Raw genomic sequence first — 23,696 nt, 5'->3', positions numbered from 1 at the left:
GGGCGGAAACCCTGGAGACGGAAACTGCGGAGGACTCTGGGTCCTTGGTTGGCAGCCCCACACGGGATTGTAGGGTCCGGTTGCTCGCGGCTGCGGAGCCCTTTAAGGGGCGTGGCAGGGGCGTGGCCCCAGCGGCCGCCCGCTCTCCCAGGCTGCCCCGCGCGCGCGACGGCAGTTCGACCACGTCCCTGGCCACGTCGCGCCCGCTCCCGCCATCTTTCGCCGCTTCCTCTCTCAGGGGCTGTCGCCGTGTCCTGAGTCGCTGCCGAGCCCCGGGGCCGCCGTGACGCGCCGACCGCCGCAGCCATGAACATCTTCCGGCTTACTGGGGACCTGTCCCACCTGGCGGCCATCGTCATCCTATTGCTGAAGATCTGGAAGACGCGCTCGTGTGCGGGTGAGCGGCCGCCAGGGCGAGGCGCGCGGGGCAGGAGCGCACGGAAGGACCCATTCGGCCCTCGGTCGCTCGGAGGCTTGTGCGGGCCTTGCGACGGCCAGACACACCCACCTCGGCTGGCCCGGCGGGGCCACGGGTGCACACGGGCTGGGGTGACCGTCGCAGCTCCGGGGCCCCGTTCTGTGCTTGGTCCGCCCGCGAACTTCATCCGTCCGAGCGCAGAGAGCGCTAGCGTAACTGCCCCCCCACCCCACCCCCGGGTCCTGCTGGACCTGAAAAGTTTAGAACGGGATCTGTGGGGTTCTAGTAGGCGTGTCCCTCTTCTTGGGCTTTTGCGGGGGCGCCTCTGAGTCCCCAGGAATCAATGGGAGACTTGCTCGAGGAAGAGGGGAGCAGGGCCTGACGTGGCAGCCAGGCCACCCGCGAAGGTGGGGCAGGCTGGAGGAAGAGGGCATCCTGCGGTTCATCCTGTTCTCTAAAAGGAGCATGGCATGGGGTCGGGAGGCAGGATGGTGTCAGCTCCGGCCTGTGCTTACAGTTGAATGGGGCTACATTCAAGTCTTGGGGTTCAGGATTTCACCTGCCATAAAAAGAGATGTTGAGTCTTTAAAGTGAGTTACTCGGCATAGTGTCGTGCTATTTTGAGACGCAAGCTGCATTCTCATTTTTGAGTACCACCATCTAATAACTGGTTCTCTTAAACTGCAAAGCGCTGGGTACCACTGAGATCTCGTCTAGTCTCCTGGATCCACGTCACCAGTGAGTTGGCCCTGCTCCTCCCTCTTAAGTGCATGCATATTTCATTCAAGTATTGCAGAGAGGCAGGAGGATGAACTTTCCTCACCTAGTAGCCGTGGGTTTCCGAGTTTCATTAAATATCGGGCATCTTCCAAGTTTTAGATGATTTCTTTGTGGTTGTGATGGTGCTTGCATCCCAGAGAATAAGGAATTCAGAATCATCGTGGACTACATGAGGCCCTGTCGCCAAAAGCAACACCCTTCCCCGCCCCGAAACAATTAATTAATTGGCTAATTAGCTAGTTGAGTACATGTTAAAAATACAGTCCCTAAAATTAATGCTATGGCCCCAATGCAATAACTTTGTAAACCGAAATGTAATTTTTTTCAGCGGCAGCAGAAAATAGGAGTCCTAAAGGACCTGAGTGATAGACATGGCACCTATCTGTTTTATTAATAAGTACCACCTGGTCTAAAGTAACATCACCCTTTTGACTCTGCTGTCTGAAGGTCTCACCTCTCTGGAACGTAGTTGAGATCCAGGAAGTAAGCACAACCAAAAAAGACCTTTGATCAGTAAAAGTAGATGTTACAAAGTCCCTGTACTGAAACCAACGTGTCTGACTTGGAGGTGTGATCTGAGAGGCTGCACTGAGCAATTTGTAACGACAGCAAATTAATTGCTGCAGTTGTGATACGTGTGCATTAAGTAGACAGGTTAGTGTTTGATGTGGCTCGTCTCAGGCAGTCCTCAAAATAGCCGTGTAGGCAGGTCCTCATATTGGAAGAGGGAACTGAGGCTTAGGGAAGTAAGCAAGGTTTTCTTTCATGAAGCCAGGATTGAAACATAAGCAGCAGTTTATAATTTGACACATTTTATATTAGCATTTGCCTTGGCCAAAGCAGTTTTAATCTGCACATTTGATGCCAGTGGTTTAGAATTTTTGATGCCTTCCACTTAGAAACTACTTCCAGTCTGTAGCTTTCTTTCAGAATCTCAAGTCTCTTCATTTTCTTTCTTATGTTCTTCTGCCAAGTAAAGATATATTTTGTTTTTAACTGTGTGAGTGCTGGGTCCTGTGGAAGCCATCATAGTCCCCTGGAGCTGGAGCCGCAGGCAGTGAGGAGCTGCCTCGGGTGCTGGGAACTGAACTCAGGTCCCTTACAAGAACACTACATCCTCGTAATGGCCGAACCATCTCTCCAGCCCCCCAAAATAGAAGGGTTTGTTTTGTTTTTAAATTATTAATTCTCTGTGTTGCTGTGTGAATTTACCATAAGTGTGCAGAAACCCCTGGAGACCAGAAGAAGGGTTCAATCTTCTGGAGCTGAGGTTCTAGGCAGTTAAAAGCCACCATGTTGTTGCTGGGAACTGAACCCAGGTAGTCGGCAAGAGCAGTAAGTGATCCTGACTGCTGAGCCGTCCCTCCAGCCCCCTATAAGGAGACTGCTTAATAGAACTTAAAAGTACAAGGAAAAAGGGATCAGGGTTGCTGTCTAATATTCATGGTTTTCATGGGAGACCAGGGCATGAAGGAAAGCAAAGTGCTTCAGCTGCAGTGGCTAGACAGGACGGTACATGGTTAGGGTCAGTTCTTACCTGTTTCCCAAGTGTCCCTTGGATGTTATTAAACTGTCCCCACTCTTGGACTCAGGAGCCTCTTTATTCTGGTATATAAAATTTCTTGACCTTTCAAAAATGAAAATCACCAAGATTGTTTATTCTGATTAAATGCTGACTAGTTCTAGCTGCTCTGTTTTTTTCCATGCTGGGTTAGAAAAGTTGTTTAAAGACTTGAAAGAGGAAGAACTTGATCAGAGTTTCTCAAATATCCGGAACCTGAGCCATGTCCGTCCAGGTGGTGGTTCTCAGTTTGAACATTGGAGCTCATTTTAGGGTTTCAACACCAGGCTGAGCACTCCAGCACCCCTCAACCACAGGGCACTCTCCTTAGGGGAGAGTGAGGCGGGCTAGTAAGGAAGCTAGACATGGCATCCTTCCGGCATTCAGTGCGCCTCCAGCCTAGAATCTTGCCCCAGCCTCGCAGGAGCTAGGATTGCAGGGGCTTCGCCATTGCAGGCCTTAAGGACCTGGTTATAGTCAGGGCAGGAAATTGATAAATTCTGTGGCTGCATCTGTTGTCGCTATAGAGGGAAACTTCAATGACGTGTAGAGAGTTCCTGAGCTGTCAGGCAGAGGGATGGACAAATTGTCTCTTTTAGGGTGTCTTTTTCCCCCTCCCTAATCCCTTATCTAGAGTACCTTGAGAGAAGAAGCCATAATATTAATTAATTTATTTATTTATTTATGGTGCAGGGATTTGAACCCAGGGCCTAGCTGAAGTACTCTATCAATTGAGCCAAATCCATACCGCAAAGCTGTGTTCTTAGGCAAAGTGCTTTCTAACTGTTGTGCACTGAGTTGGAGTGACGAGGGAGTCCTGAGATGAGACTCCAGGCTGCCTCTTGTTTACTCTTCTTTCCTCCTAGCTATTATGTAGGTGGTAGACCTTTCAACCTATCTGACTTGACAGGGGCAACTGTCCCTATGTTCATATAACTGAATTTGAAGGAAATACAAAACACTTTTCCTGGTATTGGGTGTTGAACCTAGGCCCTCATGACCTTGTGCATACTGGTTAAGTGCTCATCCTTACTGCTCTCTCTCCCAGTGGCAACACTTACTTTTGTTGTCGTCATCACACCTGAGAACCTGAAGCCTTTGCACCTGTTCCTTTGAGGGCCAGTCTCTTAGTAGTCGTGTCATGCAGTGATTGTGGGCACAGCACTGAGACAACTCAGCAGCACATAGCAGCAAAGTTTCTGCTCTCGAAGTTGCAGTGGCAGAGCCCTTGGTTCCAGCCCTGCATTTTATAGACGGGTGTGGCGATGCATGCTGTAATCCTAGCGTTCTGGAAGTAGAGATAGGAGGACTAGGAGTTCAAAGCCATCTTTGGCTGGGAAGAATCTTGAGAGCCTAAAAAAGACGCTGCCGTGGGAAAATGCTTGGCTAGCATGTGTGCGGCCTGGGCTTGAGCCTTAGCATTGCACAGTGAAAGGTGCAGGGCAAGTGAGATGGCAAGTCATATGTGAAGAGGGCCAGACATGGGTGTTGAGCCATAAGGACAAGGATATCTCCTGTGACTCCCCAACAAGAAGGTGGGGAGCAAAGTAGTGGCTGTGTAGCCAAAAATAGCTTTGAGCTTCTCACCTTCCTGTTTCTACCTCAGAGTGCTGGGATCACAGGTGTGTGCTGTCATGCCTGGTTTATGGAGTGCTGGGCTTTGTGGGCCAACCAGGCACTCTTATCACTGAGCCACGTTTCCAGCCACAAAGCACTGTCTGTAGATGAGATGTTTGTGTAGAATTTATAACAGCAAAAACTATAAACAAACTGGAGAGGTGGCTTCTTGGTGAAGCTCACCTGCTGCTGTTCAGGGTTCAGTTCTCATTACCCACCTTGGGTGGTTCACAAACCACTGATAACTCTAGCTCCAGGGGAGCCCTCTTTTGTCCTCTGTGTATACACACGCACACACACACACACACACACACACACACACACACACACACACACGGCAGACCACAAAACTTAGAAAATATAACATAAGGATAGATCTAGGGTGGAAATTATAAATAATTCACATGTCCAATGGTCTCCTAGTTTTTCTTATGTCCACACTGCAACATTATGCAGGCATTAAGCTGGATGGATGCTATGTATTCATATCAAGAAAAGATGATCCCAAGATATGAATTCACAGAACAGGTTGTAAGACATGGGGTTACTTTAAAGGGTAAATATGTATATGGTGCACATACAAACACAGAGGCAAAGGGGACTTTTAAGTGGCTAAAGAGATGGCTCAGCAGCTAAGGTCACCTGCTGCTCTTGAAGAGGACTGGGGTTCACTTCCCAGCACCTACATGGGGCTAACAGTGACCCCTAACTCCAGTTCTAGGCACTCTGCTTCTGCCCTCTACGGGCACCAGGCACACACCCGGTGCACACACATACGTGTGGCCAGACACTCACACACATAAAACTAAATATTTTTTTAAAGGGAGGGGGCCTTTAAACAGCTCACACAGTTAGCATTTAAAATGAAGATGGGGGCCTGGAGAGATGGCTCAGTGGTAAAGAGCACTGATTGCTCTTCCAGAGGTCATGAGTTCAATTCCCAGCAACCACATGGTGGCTCACAAACATCTATAATGTGATCTGATGCCCTTTTCAGCACTGTATGCATAATAATAAATATAAAAACAAAAACAAAAAAAAATGAAGATGGGAGGGCTTTTTAAAAGATTAGGACTGGAGAGGTGGCTGTCATTGCTTTCTGCTTTCCTAGAGGACACAGGTTTGGGTATGGTGCCCTCTTCTGGCCTCTGAAGGTACCTGCACTTGTGTACACTTAGCCCACAAGTGAAGACATGCATAATTAAAAGCAATAAAGATAAATCTTTTAAAAGATAAGGAAAAAAACAAGAGAGCATTACGTCGTGAGAACTCTTTTCTCAGGCACTCACAATAGCATGTGTACTATAAAGCACTTCCCTCACCTTTTTAGCATTCCCAACCAGCTAGTGTAGTCTGTCCCTCTTTGACAAGTGCAGAAATAGGATGGCATATAATAGGCCTAGCCTTACCCTGAACCCCAGCTGAGCTTGAACTTAGACCCTTCCTGCTGTGAACCTAACCCGGAGCCCTGGCCATGCTAGATAAACACTCTACCAGTGAGCTACATTCCTGCCCTTGGTGGGGTTTTTGAGTCAAGATACCACTGTGTAGCCCAAGGTTGCCTTTGAACTCTGATCTTCCTGTCTTGGGTTCCTGGTACAGATGGGCTTGGGTTGTAGGCTTGTTCTGCCCTGCCTGGCTGTGGAGCTAGGCTTAAGTAGTTAGTTGTAGAGTCCAGGGGAAGGCCATGAGGTTTGTTTGCTTGCTTTGGTTTTTCTGAGACAGGGGTTCTCTGTAGCCTTGGCTGTCCTGGATTCACTTTGTAGATCAGGCTGGCCTCGCCCAGATCTGCCTGCCTCTGCCTCCCTGAGTGCTGGGATTACATACATGTGCCACCGCACCCGGCAAAAAAGACATTTTAAAAAATTAGAATATCCAGATATTTTGAAAGAACCTTTGGAGTGCGGCCTTCCCAGGTGGCCTGACCCACACTGCTTGGTGGCATTCCTGCTGTTATTAGAACCTCCTTTGTTTGAATGAGGCATCTATTCTGTAAACCAGTAGCAATGTCAGAAACCCAACTTTGAGCCTAGCTGTAATTTAAAGTGTTGTGGGCCCAACTGTGTGCTTTCATAAACCTCACTGAGCTTTGTGGGTAGCTAGGAATGAGCTCTACGCACCTGACTAGTTGTGTTCTTTAATGTGACTGTCAGGTGCATTTGGTACCAGGATGTCTGTCTGAAGCCCAGACAGTCAGTGTCCTGTGAGTGCTTGTTATACGACTGAGTTTGCCTTGGAACTTTTTGGTCCAAGATCAGGTTGGAATTGCCTGAGATTGTAGCTTAGTACTGAGGTGCTTGCCTAACGTGAGGCCCTGGGTTTGATCCTCAGGCTGCAGATAGGTAGGTAGATAGTAGATAGACAGCTCGACCGACTGACCAAGCGACTGCAGATCCATCAATAGACAGGTAAGGTAGCAGCTATTCCATTCCATCTCTACCCGCAGGAGATTGCTGCCAATCCTTCCCCTGTCCTTAGCTTCCTTTACTGAAGATGAGACACCTTTTCAGTGGTAAAGAGAAAAACTGCGACTTGCTAGTCAGGCTGCAGGCCAGGGAGCGGAGTTAGCTGCTGCTGGCTGTTGTGTGGGTTCCCATCACACACACCGCCCAGCTTCTCCTGTGCTAGTGCTCCCTCAGGGAGGCTCTCCTCTCAACTGCTAGTAATTAGTGCTGAGCGGAGAGCGCATTATCTACTTATAGTATTAGACACAGCAGCACCCTCAGATTCCTCCACATCTGGAATAACACACGATGAGACTTTGTCCATGACGTGAAGATAAAATGAATTGCATTTTCTTTTGAGCATGTGTTTTTCTGGACCTTGCTATGTGTCAGGTGTAGTGGGCAGCACAGGAAATACTAAACAGGATGAGGTACGACTTCCACAAGAGGGTCTGTGGGCTAGTGGAAGATTGTGTGAGTGTGTGAGGCAGAGGACCAGCTCGGGTGTCCTTGCCTTCTACTTTTTTTGAGACACTGTCTCCTTATTGTTCCCCACTGCATAAATCAGGCTGTGTGGTCCATGGGTGTCCAGGGACTCTCCCGTCTCCACCCACATCTCCCAGTAGAAATGCTGTGATCACAAATGCCTGCTACTGTGCCTGCTTTACATGGGCATCCTCTCACGTGACGAGTGGTTCGTCTGTTGAGCCAGCTCTGCGGTGTGTCTTATAAAGTCTGAAAGTGATAAGCATGTACCTGGCGCCAAAGCCCCATTGAAAGAAACCCTCTTTTGACAAACTGCCTGTCTGTACCCTGTTTCATTGAAACTACTGGAAAGAGTATAGAGCAAACAAACTGGCCACTCTCAAGGCTTCACCTGCCTGCTGCTTTCTCCAGCGTGTTCTCACTCCAGTGTGTAGTAGCTGCTCAGTGCTTCTCTGGAACATTCATCGCTGATAGAAGAAAGTCCCTATATCTGAAGAAAGCAGTCAGCAGCAGATTGGCTGCCCAGCTCTGTCCCAGGCCCTTGCATGGGAAGAGTCCACTCTTCTCCTTTCTAGTCAGAGCGTTTATGACGGAGCTTGCTCCTCATGCTGAGAACGGGCTTACATACAGGCTGTGGTTTCCCTAAGCTGTAAGTGGCCCGAGAAAGTCAGAGAAGAGTGCACTTGCCCTGCTCCACAGGCTGCAGTGGGTGCCTGAGGTGAGGTTTCTGCTGGGTCTGTGCTGGACGCTAGCTAATGGGTAGTGTGCACTGCAGGGGGCTGGTTCTGCTATCTGTCACCTTCCAGCGTCTTGAATTGCTTGTACCGCAACATCTTGAAATTCACACAGCCTATGGGCAGGTGTAGGTGTCTGAAAGGTCACCTGTACAGCTGTGTTCACACAGCCTATGGGCAGGTGTAGGTGTCTGAAAGGTCGCCTGTACAGCTGTGTCCTGGTCGCCCCCATGTGGGCTGTGGCTGCCATACTCTGCAGGTGGAAACATGGTGTCAGGGCGTATCAGTTTTTACTTTGTATTGCTTTGAGACAGGGTCTCCCTGTGTAGCTCAGGCAGGCCTTGAACTCAGTTTTCCTGCTTCCCAAGTGTTGGGATTTCAGGCATGTTCCAGCGCAGCCAGCATGGGAAGGTAAAAATGGAAGGGTGCTGAATAGCAAGCAGTGAGCTGTTTGAGCTCTGTCTTTTTGTTTGTTTGGTTGGTTAGTTGGCTTTTCAAGACAGGGTTTCTCTGTGTAGCCTTGGCTGTCCTAGACTCACTTTGTAGACCAGGCTGGCCTCGAACTCACAAGAGCTCCACCTGCCTCTGCCTCCCAAGTGCTGGGAATAAAGGTGTGCGCCACCATGCCCAGCGGGTGAGGTCAGTCTTTAGAGGGTACATGTCTTGGAGTATTGGCTGAAGTTTAACAAAGTCACTTTCCTAGAGCCATCTACCATAGGAGGACAAGTAGGGAGAGCCCAGAAAGAGTGGTATAAGAAAGAAAAACTTGTTTTCTCTGGCTTAATCAGTTGGCCCCTGACATGGGCCTTTGACCCCAAGTACCCCTTTTCCTGTGTGTCTGCACTTGCTGTCCAGGGTGATCTCAGGAGACAAAGTTATTCTCCAGGGCTGTTCTAATGCTCACCTTTGTTTCTGCAGGCATTTCTGGGAAAAGTCAGCTTCTGTTTGCACTGGTCTTCACAACTCGTTACCTGGATCTTTTTACTTCGTTCATTTCATTATATAATACGTCTATGAAGGTATGGTATGGCCTCAGCTCCAGTGCATTTCAGTATATAGTATGTCAATGGAGGTACAGTATGTCAGCTCCAGTGCATTTCAGTATATAGTATGTCAATGGAGGTACAGTATGTCAGCTCCAGTGCATTTCAGTATATAGTATGTCAATGGAGGTACAGTACGTCAGCTCCAGTGCATTTCAGTATATAGTATGTCAATGGAGGTACAGTACGTCAGCTCCAGTGCATTTCAGTATATAGTATGTCAATGGAGGTACAGTACGTCAGCTCCAGTGCATTTCAGTATATAGTATGTCAATGGAGGTACAGTATGTCAGCTCCAGTGCATTTCAGTATATAGTATGTCAATGGAGGTACAGTACGTCAGCTCCAGTGCATTTCAGTATATAGTATGTCAATGGAGGTACAGTACGTCAGCTCCAGTGCATTTCAGTATTTAGTATGTCAATGGAGGTACAGTACGTCAGCTCCAGTGCATTTCAGTATATAGTATGTCAATGGAGGTACAGTACGTCAGCTCCAGTGCATTTCAGTATATAGTATGTCAATGGAGGTACAGTATGTCAGCTCCAGTGCATTTATCTACCATGTGCACACCTGTGGAAACTATCAGCTGTTTTTTTCTATTTAAAATCTCTTAAGAAGCCAGGTGCTGTGGCTCACACCTGTAATCCCAGCACTTTGGGAGGCACAGACAGGTGGATCTCTGTGAGTTCAAGGCTAGCCTGGTCTACAAAGAGAGTCCAGGACAGCCAGGACTACAGAGAGAAACCCTGTCTCAAAAAACCAAAACCAAACAAAACTCAAGAATAGTAGCTAGATGTGCTGTTATTTCTTTTTTTGGTTTTCCGAGACAGGGTTTCTCTGTGTAGCCTTGGCTGTCCTGAATTCACTTTGTAGACCAGGCTGGCCTCGAACTCACAGCGATCCACCTGCCTCTGCTCCCTCGTGCTGTGATTAAAGGCGTGCGCCACCACGCCCGGCTCAATTATTATTATTATTTTTTTTTTCATTTCCAATATGTGTCTGTGTAAACACAGGCATGCACATGCTGTGGTGCCCATGTGGCCAGAGGACACTTTGGGAATAAGTTCTCTTCTTCCACCCAACTCAGGTTGTCAGGTTCTATTACGGTATGGTGTCATCTTAACCATCTCACTGGTTGTGTGTGTGTGTTTATGTGTGTTTTTGTTAGCATATATTCATATTATTCATTATAACTAAGGTTTCATTGTAACAGTTTCGCACATGTACATAATGTATCTCAGTCATGGTCCCCCGTTGCACTCTCTGGTCCCCCTTCCCAGCCAGCCCCCCTCTGCTTCCATGTCTTTGCTTTCTTCATTATTTTACAGTGCTGGGAATTGACTCGGGGCCTCATGTTCTGTAAACACTTTACAGTATTGTTCTGAGAACTTGAGCACCCCCTACCCAACACTTTGTGTTTGGAAGCATCTTGATAAGTATAGGTTAAAATGGGCATGCAGTATTTGGGTTTATGATGTTTGCTTAAAACAAACAAACAAACAAACAAAAAAAAAAACAAATTTGAGGGCCGGTGAGGTGGGTCAGTGGGTGCAGGGGCTTGCCACCAAGACTCAGTTCAATCCTGGGGTCTTACTTGGTGGAAGAAGAGAACCAACTCCAACAAGCTGTCCCCTAACTGCCATATACATGTCCACATACATACACAAACACATATACCCAATAAATAAATGTTTACAAATTTAAGGGAGAAAAAAAAAACAGGTTTTGCCGGGTGTGGTGGGGCACAACTTTAATCCCAACACTCAGGAGACAGAGGAAGGCGGATCTCTGTGAGTTCGAGGCCAGCACAGCCAGGGCTAACACAGAGAAACCCTGTCTCAAAAAAACAAAACAAAACAAAAAGCCAGTTTGACTCAACTGTAATCATTCTGTTCTGAACTCTAGCAATCAGGAAATAATTAGCTGCCTTAAAATGGCTAGGTTGGGCTGGGAGGCAGCTCAGTGTGCTGCTCACACAACTGTGAGGACCTCAGTTTGATCTCCAACACCCATAGCAGTTGCAGTCTCTGCTCTAGGGAAGTAGATACAGGAGGATCCCGAGGGCTGGGTGTCCTGCCAGCCTAGCCTGATTGCTGAGCCTCTTGTCTCAAAGCACCGTAGCTGGAGAGAGAGCTCAGCAGATAAGAGCACGTGCTGCTCTTGCAGAGATCCTGAGTTTGGTTCCGAGCACCCACATCAGAAGGCTCACAACAGTCACTAGCTCCAGCTCCATGGGATCTGGCTTTCTTGTGGCTCCTCTTGGGCATCCCTGCACCTGTCCTACTTACACAGACATACACATAAATAACTCCTGAACAAGCAAACACCCAGGGTTGATTTCTGTCACCCATATGCGGAACACAAATAAGCCCAAACATGAATATACACAGAATGGCCAGGTCTGCGTGTTGTAAGACAAAACTGCAGGTACTGGAGATGAGGAGTCAGAGTCCTCTCTTCGTACTGAGGCCCAGCTGTAGGTCACAGGTAGGGCCTCGGAGAGCCCCCGGCTGTAGGAGGCCTGGGCTGGGTATGGTCCACAGGTGTCAGTGTGGCTGCACATAATGTGTATGCTTTCTTTACTGTACATGTATAGTGTTAAAATCAACAATTTTAATACTGTGCTGATATTTACAAATATAAATGCATAATGATGGGCTGGGAACTGTAGTGTCATTGTGGGTTTTTAAAGCATGTGAGGGCTTGGTGATTACCCTCATTTTCCCATTAAGTCATTTGCCCCAATGTTTTCCTAATTAAGTTTTTCAAGTTGTACTTCCTAGGGAGAAGGAGTAACTAGGCGATGTGGGCCCATCCCAGTCATCGCTATTCATGTTTGAAATCTGCTGTCTGATCCGTAGGCCTGAGCGTCTGCAGTTTACAAATTGATAAAATTTCAGAGCTTCAGGCTTTTCCTTGGGGTTGGGTGACCTTTTGAAGATGGAAGAACACAGGCTCAATTGTGCGCCCTTGAAGAGCTCTGTTGCTGTGTACAAAACTGCTGTCTTGGAGGCAGTGTTGTACAGACTAGCTCTTAGGGCTGGGGAAGACAGCCCATCAGTTAAGAGCACTTGCTGCTCTTGCAGAAGACAAGAGTTCAGAATCCAGCACCCAAAGCAGCCTGTGATTCCAGCTCCACGGGACCTGACTCTATTTTCTAGCCTTTTCAGGCATACAAATATGTACACATAAAATAAGTTTTGGAGCTGGAGAAATGGCTTATTAATTAAAATGTTACGTTCGGGGCTGGACAGATGGCTCAGACATTAAGAGCACTGACTGCTCTTCCAGAGGTCCTGAGTTCAATTCCCAGGAACCACATGGTGGCTCACAACCATTTGTAATGTGATAGGATGCCGTCTTACAGGCAGAGCACTGTATACATAATAAATAAATCTTTAAAATAAGTAAAATTTTAAGTTCATACTGCTTTTTAAAAACACTTTTTAAGACTTATTTTATGTATGTGTGCTTTGCCTGCATTTATGTAAGTACACCACATGTGTGTCTAGTGCCAGTAAGGCCAAAAGAAGACATTGGATCCTGTGGGATTGGAGGTACAGACGGTGGTGAGCTGCTGTGTGGGTGCTGGGAGTTGAAGCCAGATCCTCCATGAGCAGCCATGCTCTTAACCAGCTCCTCCTCGCATGGTGCTCTTGCAGAGGACAGCAGTTCAGTTCCCAGCACCCACATCATGTCGCCTGTAACTTCAGATCCAGGGCATCTAATACCTCCTGGTCAGCAGGCGCTGCACAAACCCACAGTCAGACACAGACACATGACAATAAAAATAACATCCTGTTACAAAGAATAGTAAGGAAGATGGCTCGGTGGACTAGACCATTGGTTGCCCTTGCAGAGGACCTGATGCCTGTAACTCCATCCCAGGGACATCAATCCCTTCTGTCCCTGGAGGGCACCAGACAGGCATGTGGCACAGGTAGAACACTCATAAAAATAAGTAATCTTCAAATAAACTAACAAAACTAACTTTTGGCTTTTCTTTGTTACAATGCCAGTCTGAATTTTATAGTAAAAACCCAAATATTTATTGTTAAAGTAACACAATAATGCTTCAACTGTTCTTTATGTTCATTTATTTTGTGTAGGCCTCTGAGTGCACCTGTGGCACTGCTCAGGTGTGGGGTCAGGACACCTTTAAGGTGTTGGCTGTCTCCTTCTAGCATGGATGTCCAAGAGACTGAACTCAGGTTGTCAGGCTTGGCCCCAAGCACCTCTATCCATTGAGTCATCTTTGTGGCCCTAAACAAAGGACTGTAGTTTGAGTAAAAGCCACAGTGGCAAAAGTTTAGCCTGGATTACAGGGCTTATCTTTACAAAAAAGCCAGCCAAAGTGTGGGGTGAAGTCCTCGGCTCAGACCTGCACTGACCTTTGCATCCTTTCCCTCTTAGCTGCTGTGTCATAGCTTAGGATGAGATCAGCAGCCTGTCTCTCTGAAAGTTTCTTACAGTTTTAAAACAAACACTTAACATTTGATCCAGCTAACCTACTCCTAGGTATAAATGCAAGAAAAGGCTGTCACACATGTTCACAGCAGCCATTCACTGTCTTCCAACAGGAGACAGGACACCTCTCCCTTAACTGGTGAGTGAATAAACACACAGTGATGCACCTGAACATTAGGCCTCTGCTCAGCCCCAAGGAAAAAATGGGCCAGGGCCAGGGCTCAGTGGTTAAGAGTGCTTGCTACTTAGTCATGAGGCCTGGAGATCAATCCCATCATCCACATTTGGCAGTTTACAGCAGGTTGTAACTCCATCTTCAAGGGATCTGGTGCCCTCTTCTGGTCTCCATGAGTACATGCATACACATACACAAAAGTTCTTTTTTGAGCCAGATGGTGGTGACACATGCCTTTAATCCCAGCACTTGGGAGGCAGAGACAGGCGAATAGCAGTGAGTTTGAGGCCAGCCTGGTCTACAGAGAGAGTCCAGGATAGCCAAGGCTACACAGAGAATCTCTGTCTCGAAAAACAAACAAACAGAAAATTTTTTTTTTGATCTCTAAGGGGGGGGAGGATTACTAATGGAGCAACTTTGGCTGGCTCTTAGACACATTGTGCCATCTGAAGAAGCCAGATGAGAAAAGCAATGTGTTTCACTTCGATTGTGTGCCATTCTAGAAAAGGCAAAGCTGAGAACAGAACAGGAAAGGCAAAACTGGAGCCTTGAGGGGGCTTAATTATAAAGAAGCAACAGGGTAGGATTGGGGGTGATAAAACTGCCCTGTGGGAGGTTGGAGAGATGGCTCAGAGGTTAAGAGCACTGGCTGTTCTTCCAAAGGTCCAGAGTTTAATTCCCGGCAACCACATGGTGGCTCACAACCATCTGTAATGAGATCTGGTGCCCTCTTCTGGCCTGTAGGCTTATGGGCAGGCAAAGTACCATATGATTGATTGATAGATAGATAGATAGATAGATAGATAGATAGATCTGCCTTGTGTCCTAGTTGCGGTGTGACTCAGGAGTATGCACCAGCCAAAAGTAAGTTTGTGTGTGTGTGTGTTTTAGGCTGACTATATGGGCAATGATGATGATTTTTAGAAACAGTTGCAGTGTGCTCCTAACTCACTGTCTCTCCCTGTCCAGCTTATCTACATCGCCTGCTCCTATGCCACCGTATACCTGATCTACATGAAATTTAAGGCCACCTATGACGGGAATCATGACACCTTCCGAGTGGAGTTCCTGGTGGTCCCTGTGGGAGGCCTCTCGTTCCTAGTCAACCATGACTTCTCTCCTCTTGAGGTTGGTTAAGGGATTAGTTAGCGGTCACATCTGGTACCATACATTCTTGTTGGTTGGCTTTCTTCTCTTTGTTTTTGCTGTCTGACAGACTTCTGGTATAATATACATAGTAAGCAGATTGGTAAATAGAAATTAAGCCACCCAGCTTCCTTGGGTGAGTTCACTGCTGGGTGTTCCTCCAAATTAAGCCTAGTGTGGTACATGCCTGTCACCCAACACTTAGAAGTAGAGGGGAAAGGATCAGGAGTTCAAGGTCACCGTCAGCTACATAGTAAATTTGAGGCCAGTGCGAGCTCTACAAGACCTCTCAACAAAAGAGAGTGGGGCCGGAGAAGGGCTCAGGAGCTACCTGGTATTCAAGTGTTGAGTACCTGAATTCAATCTCTACAACCCATATGAGAAACTGAGGTGCAGAGGTGCATATAACCCCAAAAGTTGGGGAGACAGACATAGTGGATCACTAGGGCTCCCTGCTGAGCCAGCCCAGCTTACTTAGAGGGGGCTCATGGCTAGTAAGAGGCCCTGTCTGAAAAAAAGAGGAGCATGGCACCTAAGAATGACACCTGAGCCGGGTGTGGTGGTGCACGCCTTTAATCCCAGCACTCGGGAGGCAGAGGCAGTCAGATTGCTGTGAGTTCGAGGCCAGCCTGGACTATAAAGTGAGTCTAGGACAGCCAAGACTACACAGAGAAACCCTGTCTTGGGAAAAAAAAAAAAAAAAAAAAAACCCTGAAGCTGTTCTCCAGCAGGAGCACTTGTGTACACACACACACACACACACACACACACACACACACACACACTATGCAGGTGTTCCTTGACTTCCAATGGGATATGGCCATTTATCAATAAACTTGTTAGTTGAAAAAATCATTTAATATAGCTGGCTTACCAGCCCAGCACCTCGTAGACTGTTGTTTCCTGTTGGTGCAGGTGGTGCCCTGTGGCTGACAGATCTGCATCTTACTGCTGCTAATCAGCATCCTAGTGTGTCCCACTAGCCCAGACGGGTGAAAATTTAAGTATGCTTCCTATTGAATGTGTTGCTTCTATACTGTTAGAAGTTGAAGAATTGTAAGACAGAGCCATCTCCAGTGAAAACTACAGGATCAGCAGAAAGCAGGATGGGTTGGGGGCTCCGGATCTAGAGTCGGGCAAGCCCACTCAGGAATATCTTCTGTGTGGATTCATGGTAGACAAGATGACGACAGCTCCCAGCTCACTCAGCTCATCCGAGGCGCAGTCATCCAGCCTCCTGCACGATGTTTGCAGTTCTGTGCTGGGCGTGGTGCTGGCCACTCCTCAGCTGAAGCCAGCCTCCTGTCTTTCAGATCCTGTGGACCTTCTCCATCTACCTGGAGTCCGTGGCCATCCTTCCACAGCTCTTCATGATCAGCAAGACCGGCGAGGCCGAGACCATCACCACCCACTACCTCTTCTTCCTGGGCCTCTACCGTGCTCTGTACCTCGTCAACTGGATCTGGCGTTTCTACTTTGAGGGCTTCTTTGACCTCATCGCTGTGGTGGCCGGTGTAGTGCAGACCATCCTCTACTGCGACTTCTTCTACTTGTACATTACAAAAGGTGCGCCTGTCTGCCTGCAGTCCACAGGGTGGGGCTGTCGAGGGCTTCCTTGCCCAGCTGCCTTTTCGGCGCTCTGTGCACCCACAGGAGCACTTTGCTTTGGCCTAGCTCTAATGGTTTCAGAAAGTGGGACATTCTCAGTGTAAAACATCTGCTCAGGCTGGATCGTGCCTCAGTTGGTAGAGTGCTTGTCTAGCGTGCTCCACACCCTGGCTTTAATGCTCAGCCCCGTAGAAGCCTGCATGTGAGTCCAGCACTGGGAGGTGGGGACGTCAAGAGCCAAGGGCGTTCTGAGGTACATTCCCACTTGCCTGCAGGAGTCCATTTGTTGGTGTTCAGGGTTTCTAGTTCCTGCCATGAAAATCCAGTGATTACCTCAACATCCTTACCTATGTGTATTTTTACACTGTACAAGTACAGGAACAGATGTTCTATCTAGCTGCCTTATGGAAATTATCTGTGGTCCTTGCTCAGAAAAAAGATGCACATTTGTACCAAAACCTGCAGAATCCTGCAGATAGCTGAGACCATAGACCTGGGTCCCTGCACGCAGCCTAGTTCCTAATAGTGGGCCTGCTCTGTGCCAGGACATAATGTCTTAGCTTTGTTTGTTTGTTCCTTGAGACAGGGTCTCACTGTGTAGCACAGGCTAGCCCACTTGTACTCCTTGCTACTCAGCACACACAAACTGAGGCACATGTGTGCTCACCCTCCCTCCTTCCTCCCACCACTCTCCCAAGAAAATAGCAAAAGAGAACAGCTATGGATTTAGCTGTGCTTTTCCTGGCTTTGGGGTTTGTTGTTGTTGTGTGGTTTTTGTTTGTTGTTTTGTGAGGGCTGTTGGGGTTCTGCACAGCAGTGAACAAGAAAGGCAGATGGCGGGGACCAGCGCTCTAGGCTGTCCTGCCTGGCACACACAGACTGAGGCACGGGCGCAGCTCCGCTGTCCTCCCTCCCTCCCGCCCTCCCGCCCCCAACCCTCACAAAATAGCAAAAGAGAACAGCTGTGAATTTAGTTGTGCATTCATTCATTTGGCAAGGGCTGTTGGTTTTATTTCTGTTTGTCAAGACAGGGTCTTTCTGTGTAGCCCTGGCTGTCCTGGGCCTCACTCTGTAGGTCAGGCTGGCCTCTGCCTCCTGGAGTGCTAGGATTAAAGGCGTGCACCGCCATCTCTGTCTGGCCTGGCTTTGTGGTTTTCTATGGTTATTTCCTTGTACTTGGGCATGCATATGAGCTGAGGCCTGGGGGAGACTGAACTTGTCCACTTGGTGACCTGTTGTTTGCTCTTTTCTGTCAAATTCTAGTACTCAAGGGAAAGAAGCTCAGCCTGCCAGCGTAAGTGCCAAAGACCATCAGCAGCATCTGCCCTTCAGGGTGCTCGGACAGGGTCTCACAGCGAAGGCGCAGGATGCTCAGTGCGGAGAAGCAGGGCTGGCTTCTGTGGCAGCCGCTCGCTGGTGGCTCTGCGGGGATGCAGAGGGAAGAGACCAGGGGCTTGTGTCTACTGCATCCTGCCTTATCTTTTTTATTACTATGTACAAAGATTTTTTTACACAAAGAAACTTAATGCTGTGTTAATAAATTCAGTGTGTAGATGAATTGGGGCAGTTCCAAAAGTGACAGTTTTGTGCAGAATAAGTACAAACCTTTTTTATTTTTTTGAAAAATTGTTGAGATGTCAATTCTTTGTGTCTACAATGAAATTAGATTCCTTGACACTTGGTAGATTATCCAAACATCTGTCAATTTTCCATGCTATTTATTTTCTTCCTTTTTTTTTTTTTTCCCCTTTTTTTGGCCAAAAGATGAGTTGTGTTTGTTTGAAATCTGAGGCAGTGTGTTCCATTGGGGTGTCTGTCCACATCAGTCCTCATCACCCTGGGAATTCCCCAGGCATCACAACACTACATTTGAGGTTCAGGACACATCTCGAAAGTCTTACAGTTTTCATTACCAAAACTTCAAGGTTCCCAGTGGAAACAGTGTTGGCAGTGTTCGCCAAACACTCACCCTTCACCCTGCTGAGGCATGGCCACCACACTGGGAGGATCTGAGCCTCCTGCCTTCTGAATATGGAGAGGGTGGGGGTGATGGCAGGTGTGAATAGAGGACACTGTTCCTCTCAGGAATGGAACATAAATGGCCACCTGTCACTTTCGGTCACAACCCCAAGGGGATCACTACAACCATACCAGATGCAGATGTTTTAATTTCATAGTGCTTTCGGTGATAAAATAATTGACAATCTTCCTAATTGGCAACACCAATTATCATTCCTTACATTCTTTTTAGTCTTTTTTTTTTTAAACCTGGTCTCTTGCATGACCTATATTGTGTTAACATCCTAAATAAACATTTTATTAAACAGAATGTATGGTCTTCTCTATGAATTAGGCTTTGAAGACAGTTGCCTGTGTTTGTGGGAACACTAGGGTTTTTTTGTCATTGATTGTGACTTTATATAATGCATCTTAAATATTATAGTGTTGAGTACTTGTGTTAAGATGCAGCATGAAGCCAGGCGTGGTGGCGCACGCTGTTAATCCCAGCACTCGGGAGGCAGAGGCAGGCGGATCTCTGTGAGTTTGAGGCCAGCCTGGTCTACAAAGTGAGTCCAGGACAGCCAAGGCTACACAGAGAAACCCTGTCTCGAAAAACAAAACAAAACAAAAAAAGATGCAGCATGAGCTCTGTAAGGCTGCACACATTAAAGTTAACGTAAGGGGCTGGAGAGAGGGCTCCCTGGTGACACACTTGCTGTCCTTGTAGAGTTCAGTTCTCAGCATCCACATCACAACCTCCTATAACCCCAGTTCCTGAGGGTGCAATGCCTTTTTCTGGGCTCCAAGGGCACATGCGTGCATGTATACATCCACACGTATAAACAAATGATAATCTGAACTTCTTGTGTTTTACGGGAACACCAGGGTTCTTCATATTGTGACTTTATATGATGCACCATACATGTCAGGAGTGTTGAATACTTAGAATGTGCTGGCTGCAAGAAAGGGCAGTAGTTTTGCTTCCTGCAATTAAAGTGGCTTGTGGAGGAAGAGAGCTGGAGGGGGAGGCGTATTGTGTATTTATTTACTGTGGGGTCCCTACCCCTCCGTTGGCAGTGCAGCTGTAGGCTTGCCTCTTAAGCTTCCGTTTGACTTTGGTTTTGTGCCTCTGTTTGCCTTACACGTCAGCGTTCTCTCCCCCACCCCCCTCCCAGCATCTTAGCCTTGATTTAGTTTCTTGGGCCTGTTTTCCTCCACTTCAAACAATTCTGAGTGGGGGCTGGGTGGGAAATCAAGTCTATCTGCCTCCCACATTAGGATGTTGGGGAACACACACATAAACGAGACACTGGCTGGAACTGGGCACTCTGCACAGGACAAGCATCTGAAGCCATGGGTCGCCAGCACCTTTGGTTCCAGGCTACCCAAGGAGAATAAAATTGCCTGTGGTGCTGCCTCCCACCTGTTGGCCTGCTACGATGATATCTTGTAGAGACTGGCACCTGTACTAAGAGTGCGTGCCTGGACTGGGACCTCATAGGGCGTGGCTATGTGTGGCATATTTTTTAACTTTGCTTGCTAAATAAAGCTTATCAGGTAACTAATACTTTCTCATTGAGGCTTATGGGGACTTGTTGAGACAAGGCCTCACTATGTAGACCAGGCTGACTGAACTCACAGACATGCTACCATGCCCACCCTGATAAGAGTTTTGGGATTTGTTTCCACAATTTTTAATGTAAAGTAATGCATTTTGGACTCGGGCTGGTGTGCAGTCTTGCAAATCAAAACATGGGATTTACTGAGAGTTTCAGTTCTGCTCAGTTCTATAGAGATAATCCATCTGCAGGATTTCAGAGGTTTAAATGATCCCCTGGGCCCAGCAAGATGCGGGGGGGGGGGGGGGGGGTCAGATAAAAGTCCCTGCAGCCAATCCTGATGCCCTGAGCTCAATCTCTGGACCCTACCACATAGTGAAGAGAGCTTAACTCTGGCTTCCACACATGTGCCATGGTGTGTGCATGCCCTTACACCTCCCAAAAAACGTTCAAGGGACCCCCTGTTGCTGTAGCTTCTGATGCAGAGCTTGGTATTCTGAAGAAATGGCTTGATGGCTCGGAGTTTAAAAAGCACTGTCTGCTCTTCCAAAAGGTTCTGGCTCGGAGTTTAAAAAGCACTGTCTGCTCTTCCAAAAGGTTCTGAATTCAATTCCAATGGCTCACAACCATCTATACTGAGATCTGGTGCCCTCATCCGGCAGGCAGACACACATACAGGCAGAACATTGTATACATAATATATAAATAAATTGTTAAAAAAGGAAAGAAGTGGCTTGCTAGACTCCTCCCTTGCTGGGCGTGGTGGCGCACACCTTTAATCCCAGCACATGGGAGGCAGAGGCAAGTGGATCACTGTGAGTTCGAGGCCAGCCTGGTCTACAAAGCAAGTTCAGGACAGCCAAGGCTACACAGAGAAACCCTGTCTTAAAAAAAAAAAAAAAAAAAAAAAAAAAAAGACCCCTGCCTTTCCTCTTCATTCTGTAGAGACAGCTGCCCCAAAAGCTTCTTGGGAATTGTTATCGCTAGGAGTCTCTCTAGCACAGGTGATGTTAGTTTAGTTTTGCTAAAAGTTTCAGAATCCTTGTTAGAAACAGGTGTGTAGAGCCCGTGAGACGGCTCAGTGGGTAGAGGTGCTTGCTGCATAAGCCTGCTGGCTTGAGTTGAATACCCAGGACCCATGTAAAGGTGGAAGGAAGAACTAACTCCACAGATTGTTCTCCACCCTCCATGTACGTGCCGCGACATGTGCCCACAGACACTATGCCCTAACACACAATAATAATTACAAGAAAACTTAAATTCACATGTCTAGGTGTGTGGGTCTCTGCCGAGGCCAGAGGCATCAAAGCCTTTTGGAGCTGGAGTTTCAGGGGGTTGTGAGTTGACTGGTTGTGGATGTTGGGAATTTGAACTCAGGTCCTCTTCAGGATCATAGCGCTCCCAATTGCTGAGCCATCTCTCCATCCCCATATAAATAAAGTTGGGGTTTTTTGTTGTTGTTGTTGGTTTTGGTTTTTTTCCGAGACAGGGTTTTCTGTGTAGCCTTGGCTATCCGGGAGTCGCTTTGTAGACCAGGCTGGCGTCAAACCCACAGCGATCCGCCTGCCTCTGCCTCCCCAGTACTGGGATTAAAAGCGTGTGTCACCTCTCCCGGCTATAAATAAAGTTTTTAAATGGAAGAGATATGTAGAAATTGACTCTGAAGAACCTTTCACAACCATCTCTTAGGTTTGGGCAGTAATGGAACATCATTTTTATTTCTGTCGTCCCCTAGTGTTCAGTTTTGGTATTCCTGTGTAAGCCTAAACTCTGAACCGTCCTTTGTGTGGAATCTTGTGCAGCTGTTTCTCTTGTATAATCTCCCCCTTTTTGTTTCGAGACAGGATCTCTATGTATTCTTAGATGGCCTGGGACTTCCAATGTAGATCAAACTGGCCTGGAATTCATAGTGATCTTCCTGTCTCTTTCTCCGGAGTGCTGGGATTGAAGGTCCTGTTTATAATTCCCATTTTTTTTTTCCTTTTTTTTTTTTTCTTTTTTTTGGGGGGGGGGGTGGTTTTTGGAGACAGGGATTTTCTTTGTAGCCTTGGTTGTCCTGGACTCCCTTTGTAGACCAGGCTGGCCTCGAACTCACAGCGATCTGCCTGCCTCTGCCTCCCGAGTGCTTGGATTACAGGGGTGCACCACAACGCCTGGCTTCTATAATTCCCATTTCTTATCACTGTAATTGAAAAGCCGGGTGAATCTGGGTATGGTGGTACAGGATGTCATCCTAGTTACTCCAGAGGCTGAGGCAGAAGGAGCATAAATTCAAACTAGTCTTGGAAACCTACTGAGATCCTATCTTTAAAAGTAAAGTGTGGCCAGGCATGGTGGTGCACGCCTTTAATCCCAGCACTCAGGAGGCAGAGGCAGGTGGACTGCTGTGAGTTCAAGGCCAGCCTGGTCTACAAAGCGAGCCTAGGACAGCCAAGGCTACACAGAGAAACCCTGTCTTGAAAAACCAAAAAATAAAAATAAAAAATAAAATAAAAGTAAAGTAAAATGTGTGTGTTGGGGGTGGGTGGGTTGAGAGATGGCTCAGTGGTTAAGAGTACTGACTACTTTTCCAGAGGACCTGGCTTCAATTCCCAGCATCAACATGGCAGCTTACAATTGTCTGTAACTCTAAGATCTGACACCCTCGTACAGACATACACGCAGCCAAAATAGCAATGCACATAAAAATAAAAGTAAATAACTTATTAAAAATAAAATGTGGGGGGACTGGAGAGATGGCTCAGTGGTTAAGAGCACTGCCTGCTCTTCCAAAGGACCGGCGTTCAATTCCCAGCAACCACATGGCAGCTCAGAACTGTCTTTAACTCCAAGATCTGACACCCCTACACCAATGCACATAAATTAAAAGAAAAAAAAAAGAAAAATTAAGGGCCCAGTAGTGAGAGACCATGTCTTAAGAAATAAGGTGGTAGGAGAGTGTGCTGGAGAGATGGCTCAGTGGTTAAGAACATGTCTCTCTTCCAGAAGGGCCCAGGTTCAATTCCTAGCACCCATGTGGGAGCTCACAACCATCTCTAACGCCAATCCTAAGAGAAATCCAACACTTTGTTCTGGCCTCTGAAGGCACAAAGCCCACATGTAGTACACAGACACGTATGCAGACGAAACACCAGTGTACATGAACTAAATCATTTTAAGCTGGGCACCACCTGTAATCTCAACACTCTGGGAAGCAGAGGCAGGTGGATCTCCTGTGAGTTCGAGGCCAGTCTGGTTTACAGAGTTCAGAATAGCCAAGGTTACACAGAGAAACTGTGTCTCAAAAAAAAACAAAGGTTTTTTTGGGTTTTTTTTGGGGGGTTTTTTTGTTCTGGTTTTTTTAAATTAAAGTGGCCAGGTATGGTGGCTCACGCCCAGCACTCAGAAAACAGAGGCACTCTGAATTCTAGGCCAGGCTGGCCTACAGAGTGAGTTCCAGGACAGTCAGGGCTATACAGAGAAACCCTGTATCACACACACACACACACACACACACACACACACACACACACACACACACCAGTAAATAAATAAATAAGTAAGGGGGAGCGTGATAGAGACCCCAAATTGACCTGTAGATTCAGCACACACCGACTAGGATTGTAGCTCAATGGTGGATCGCTTGGATCACTTGCCTAGTGTAAGCAAGGCCCT

General features: G+C 47.4%; 1 protein-coding gene across 1 annotated transcript; it reads left to right on the top strand.

The window, feature by feature from the left end:
* The first annotated feature begins 168 nt into the window (after positions 1-168).
* Positions 169-17,926, top strand: Kdelr2 (KDEL endoplasmic reticulum protein retention receptor 2). Its single transcript, XM_051161079.1, has 5 exons — positions 169-397; positions 8,959-9,059; positions 14,698-14,856; positions 16,188-16,440; positions 17,746-17,926. Exons 1-5 carry the CDS (start codon positions 307-309, stop codon positions 17,778-17,780), a joined length of 639 nt encoding a protein of 212 aa, XP_051017036.1. The 5' UTR covers positions 169-306; the 3' UTR covers positions 17,781-17,926.
* Positions 17,927-23,696: the final 5,770 nt, after the last annotated feature.

Source organism: Acomys russatus, chromosome 19 (genome assembly GCF_903995435.1).
Source record: "Acomys russatus chromosome 19, mAcoRus1.1, whole genome shotgun sequence".
In the NCBI taxonomy this organism is placed as follows: Eukaryota; Metazoa; Chordata; class Mammalia; order Rodentia; family Muridae; genus Acomys; species Acomys russatus.
Note: the sequence above shows the minus strand (reverse complement) of the source record. Positions and strands in the feature narration are given on the sequence as shown.

Coding starts and splice junctions, on each gene's coding strand:
- Kdelr2 (XM_051161079.1), top strand. CDS start 307: ATGAACATCTTCCGGCTTACTGGGGACCTGTCCCACCTGGCGGCCATC. Junction 398..8,958: donor GAAGACGCGCTCGTGTGCGG/GTGAGCGGCCGC, acceptor TTGTTTCTGCAG/GCATTTCTGGGAAAAGTCAG. Junction 16,441..17,745: donor CTACTTGTACATTACAAAAG/GTGCGCCTGTCT, acceptor GTCAAATTCTAG/TACTCAAGGGAAAGAAGCTC.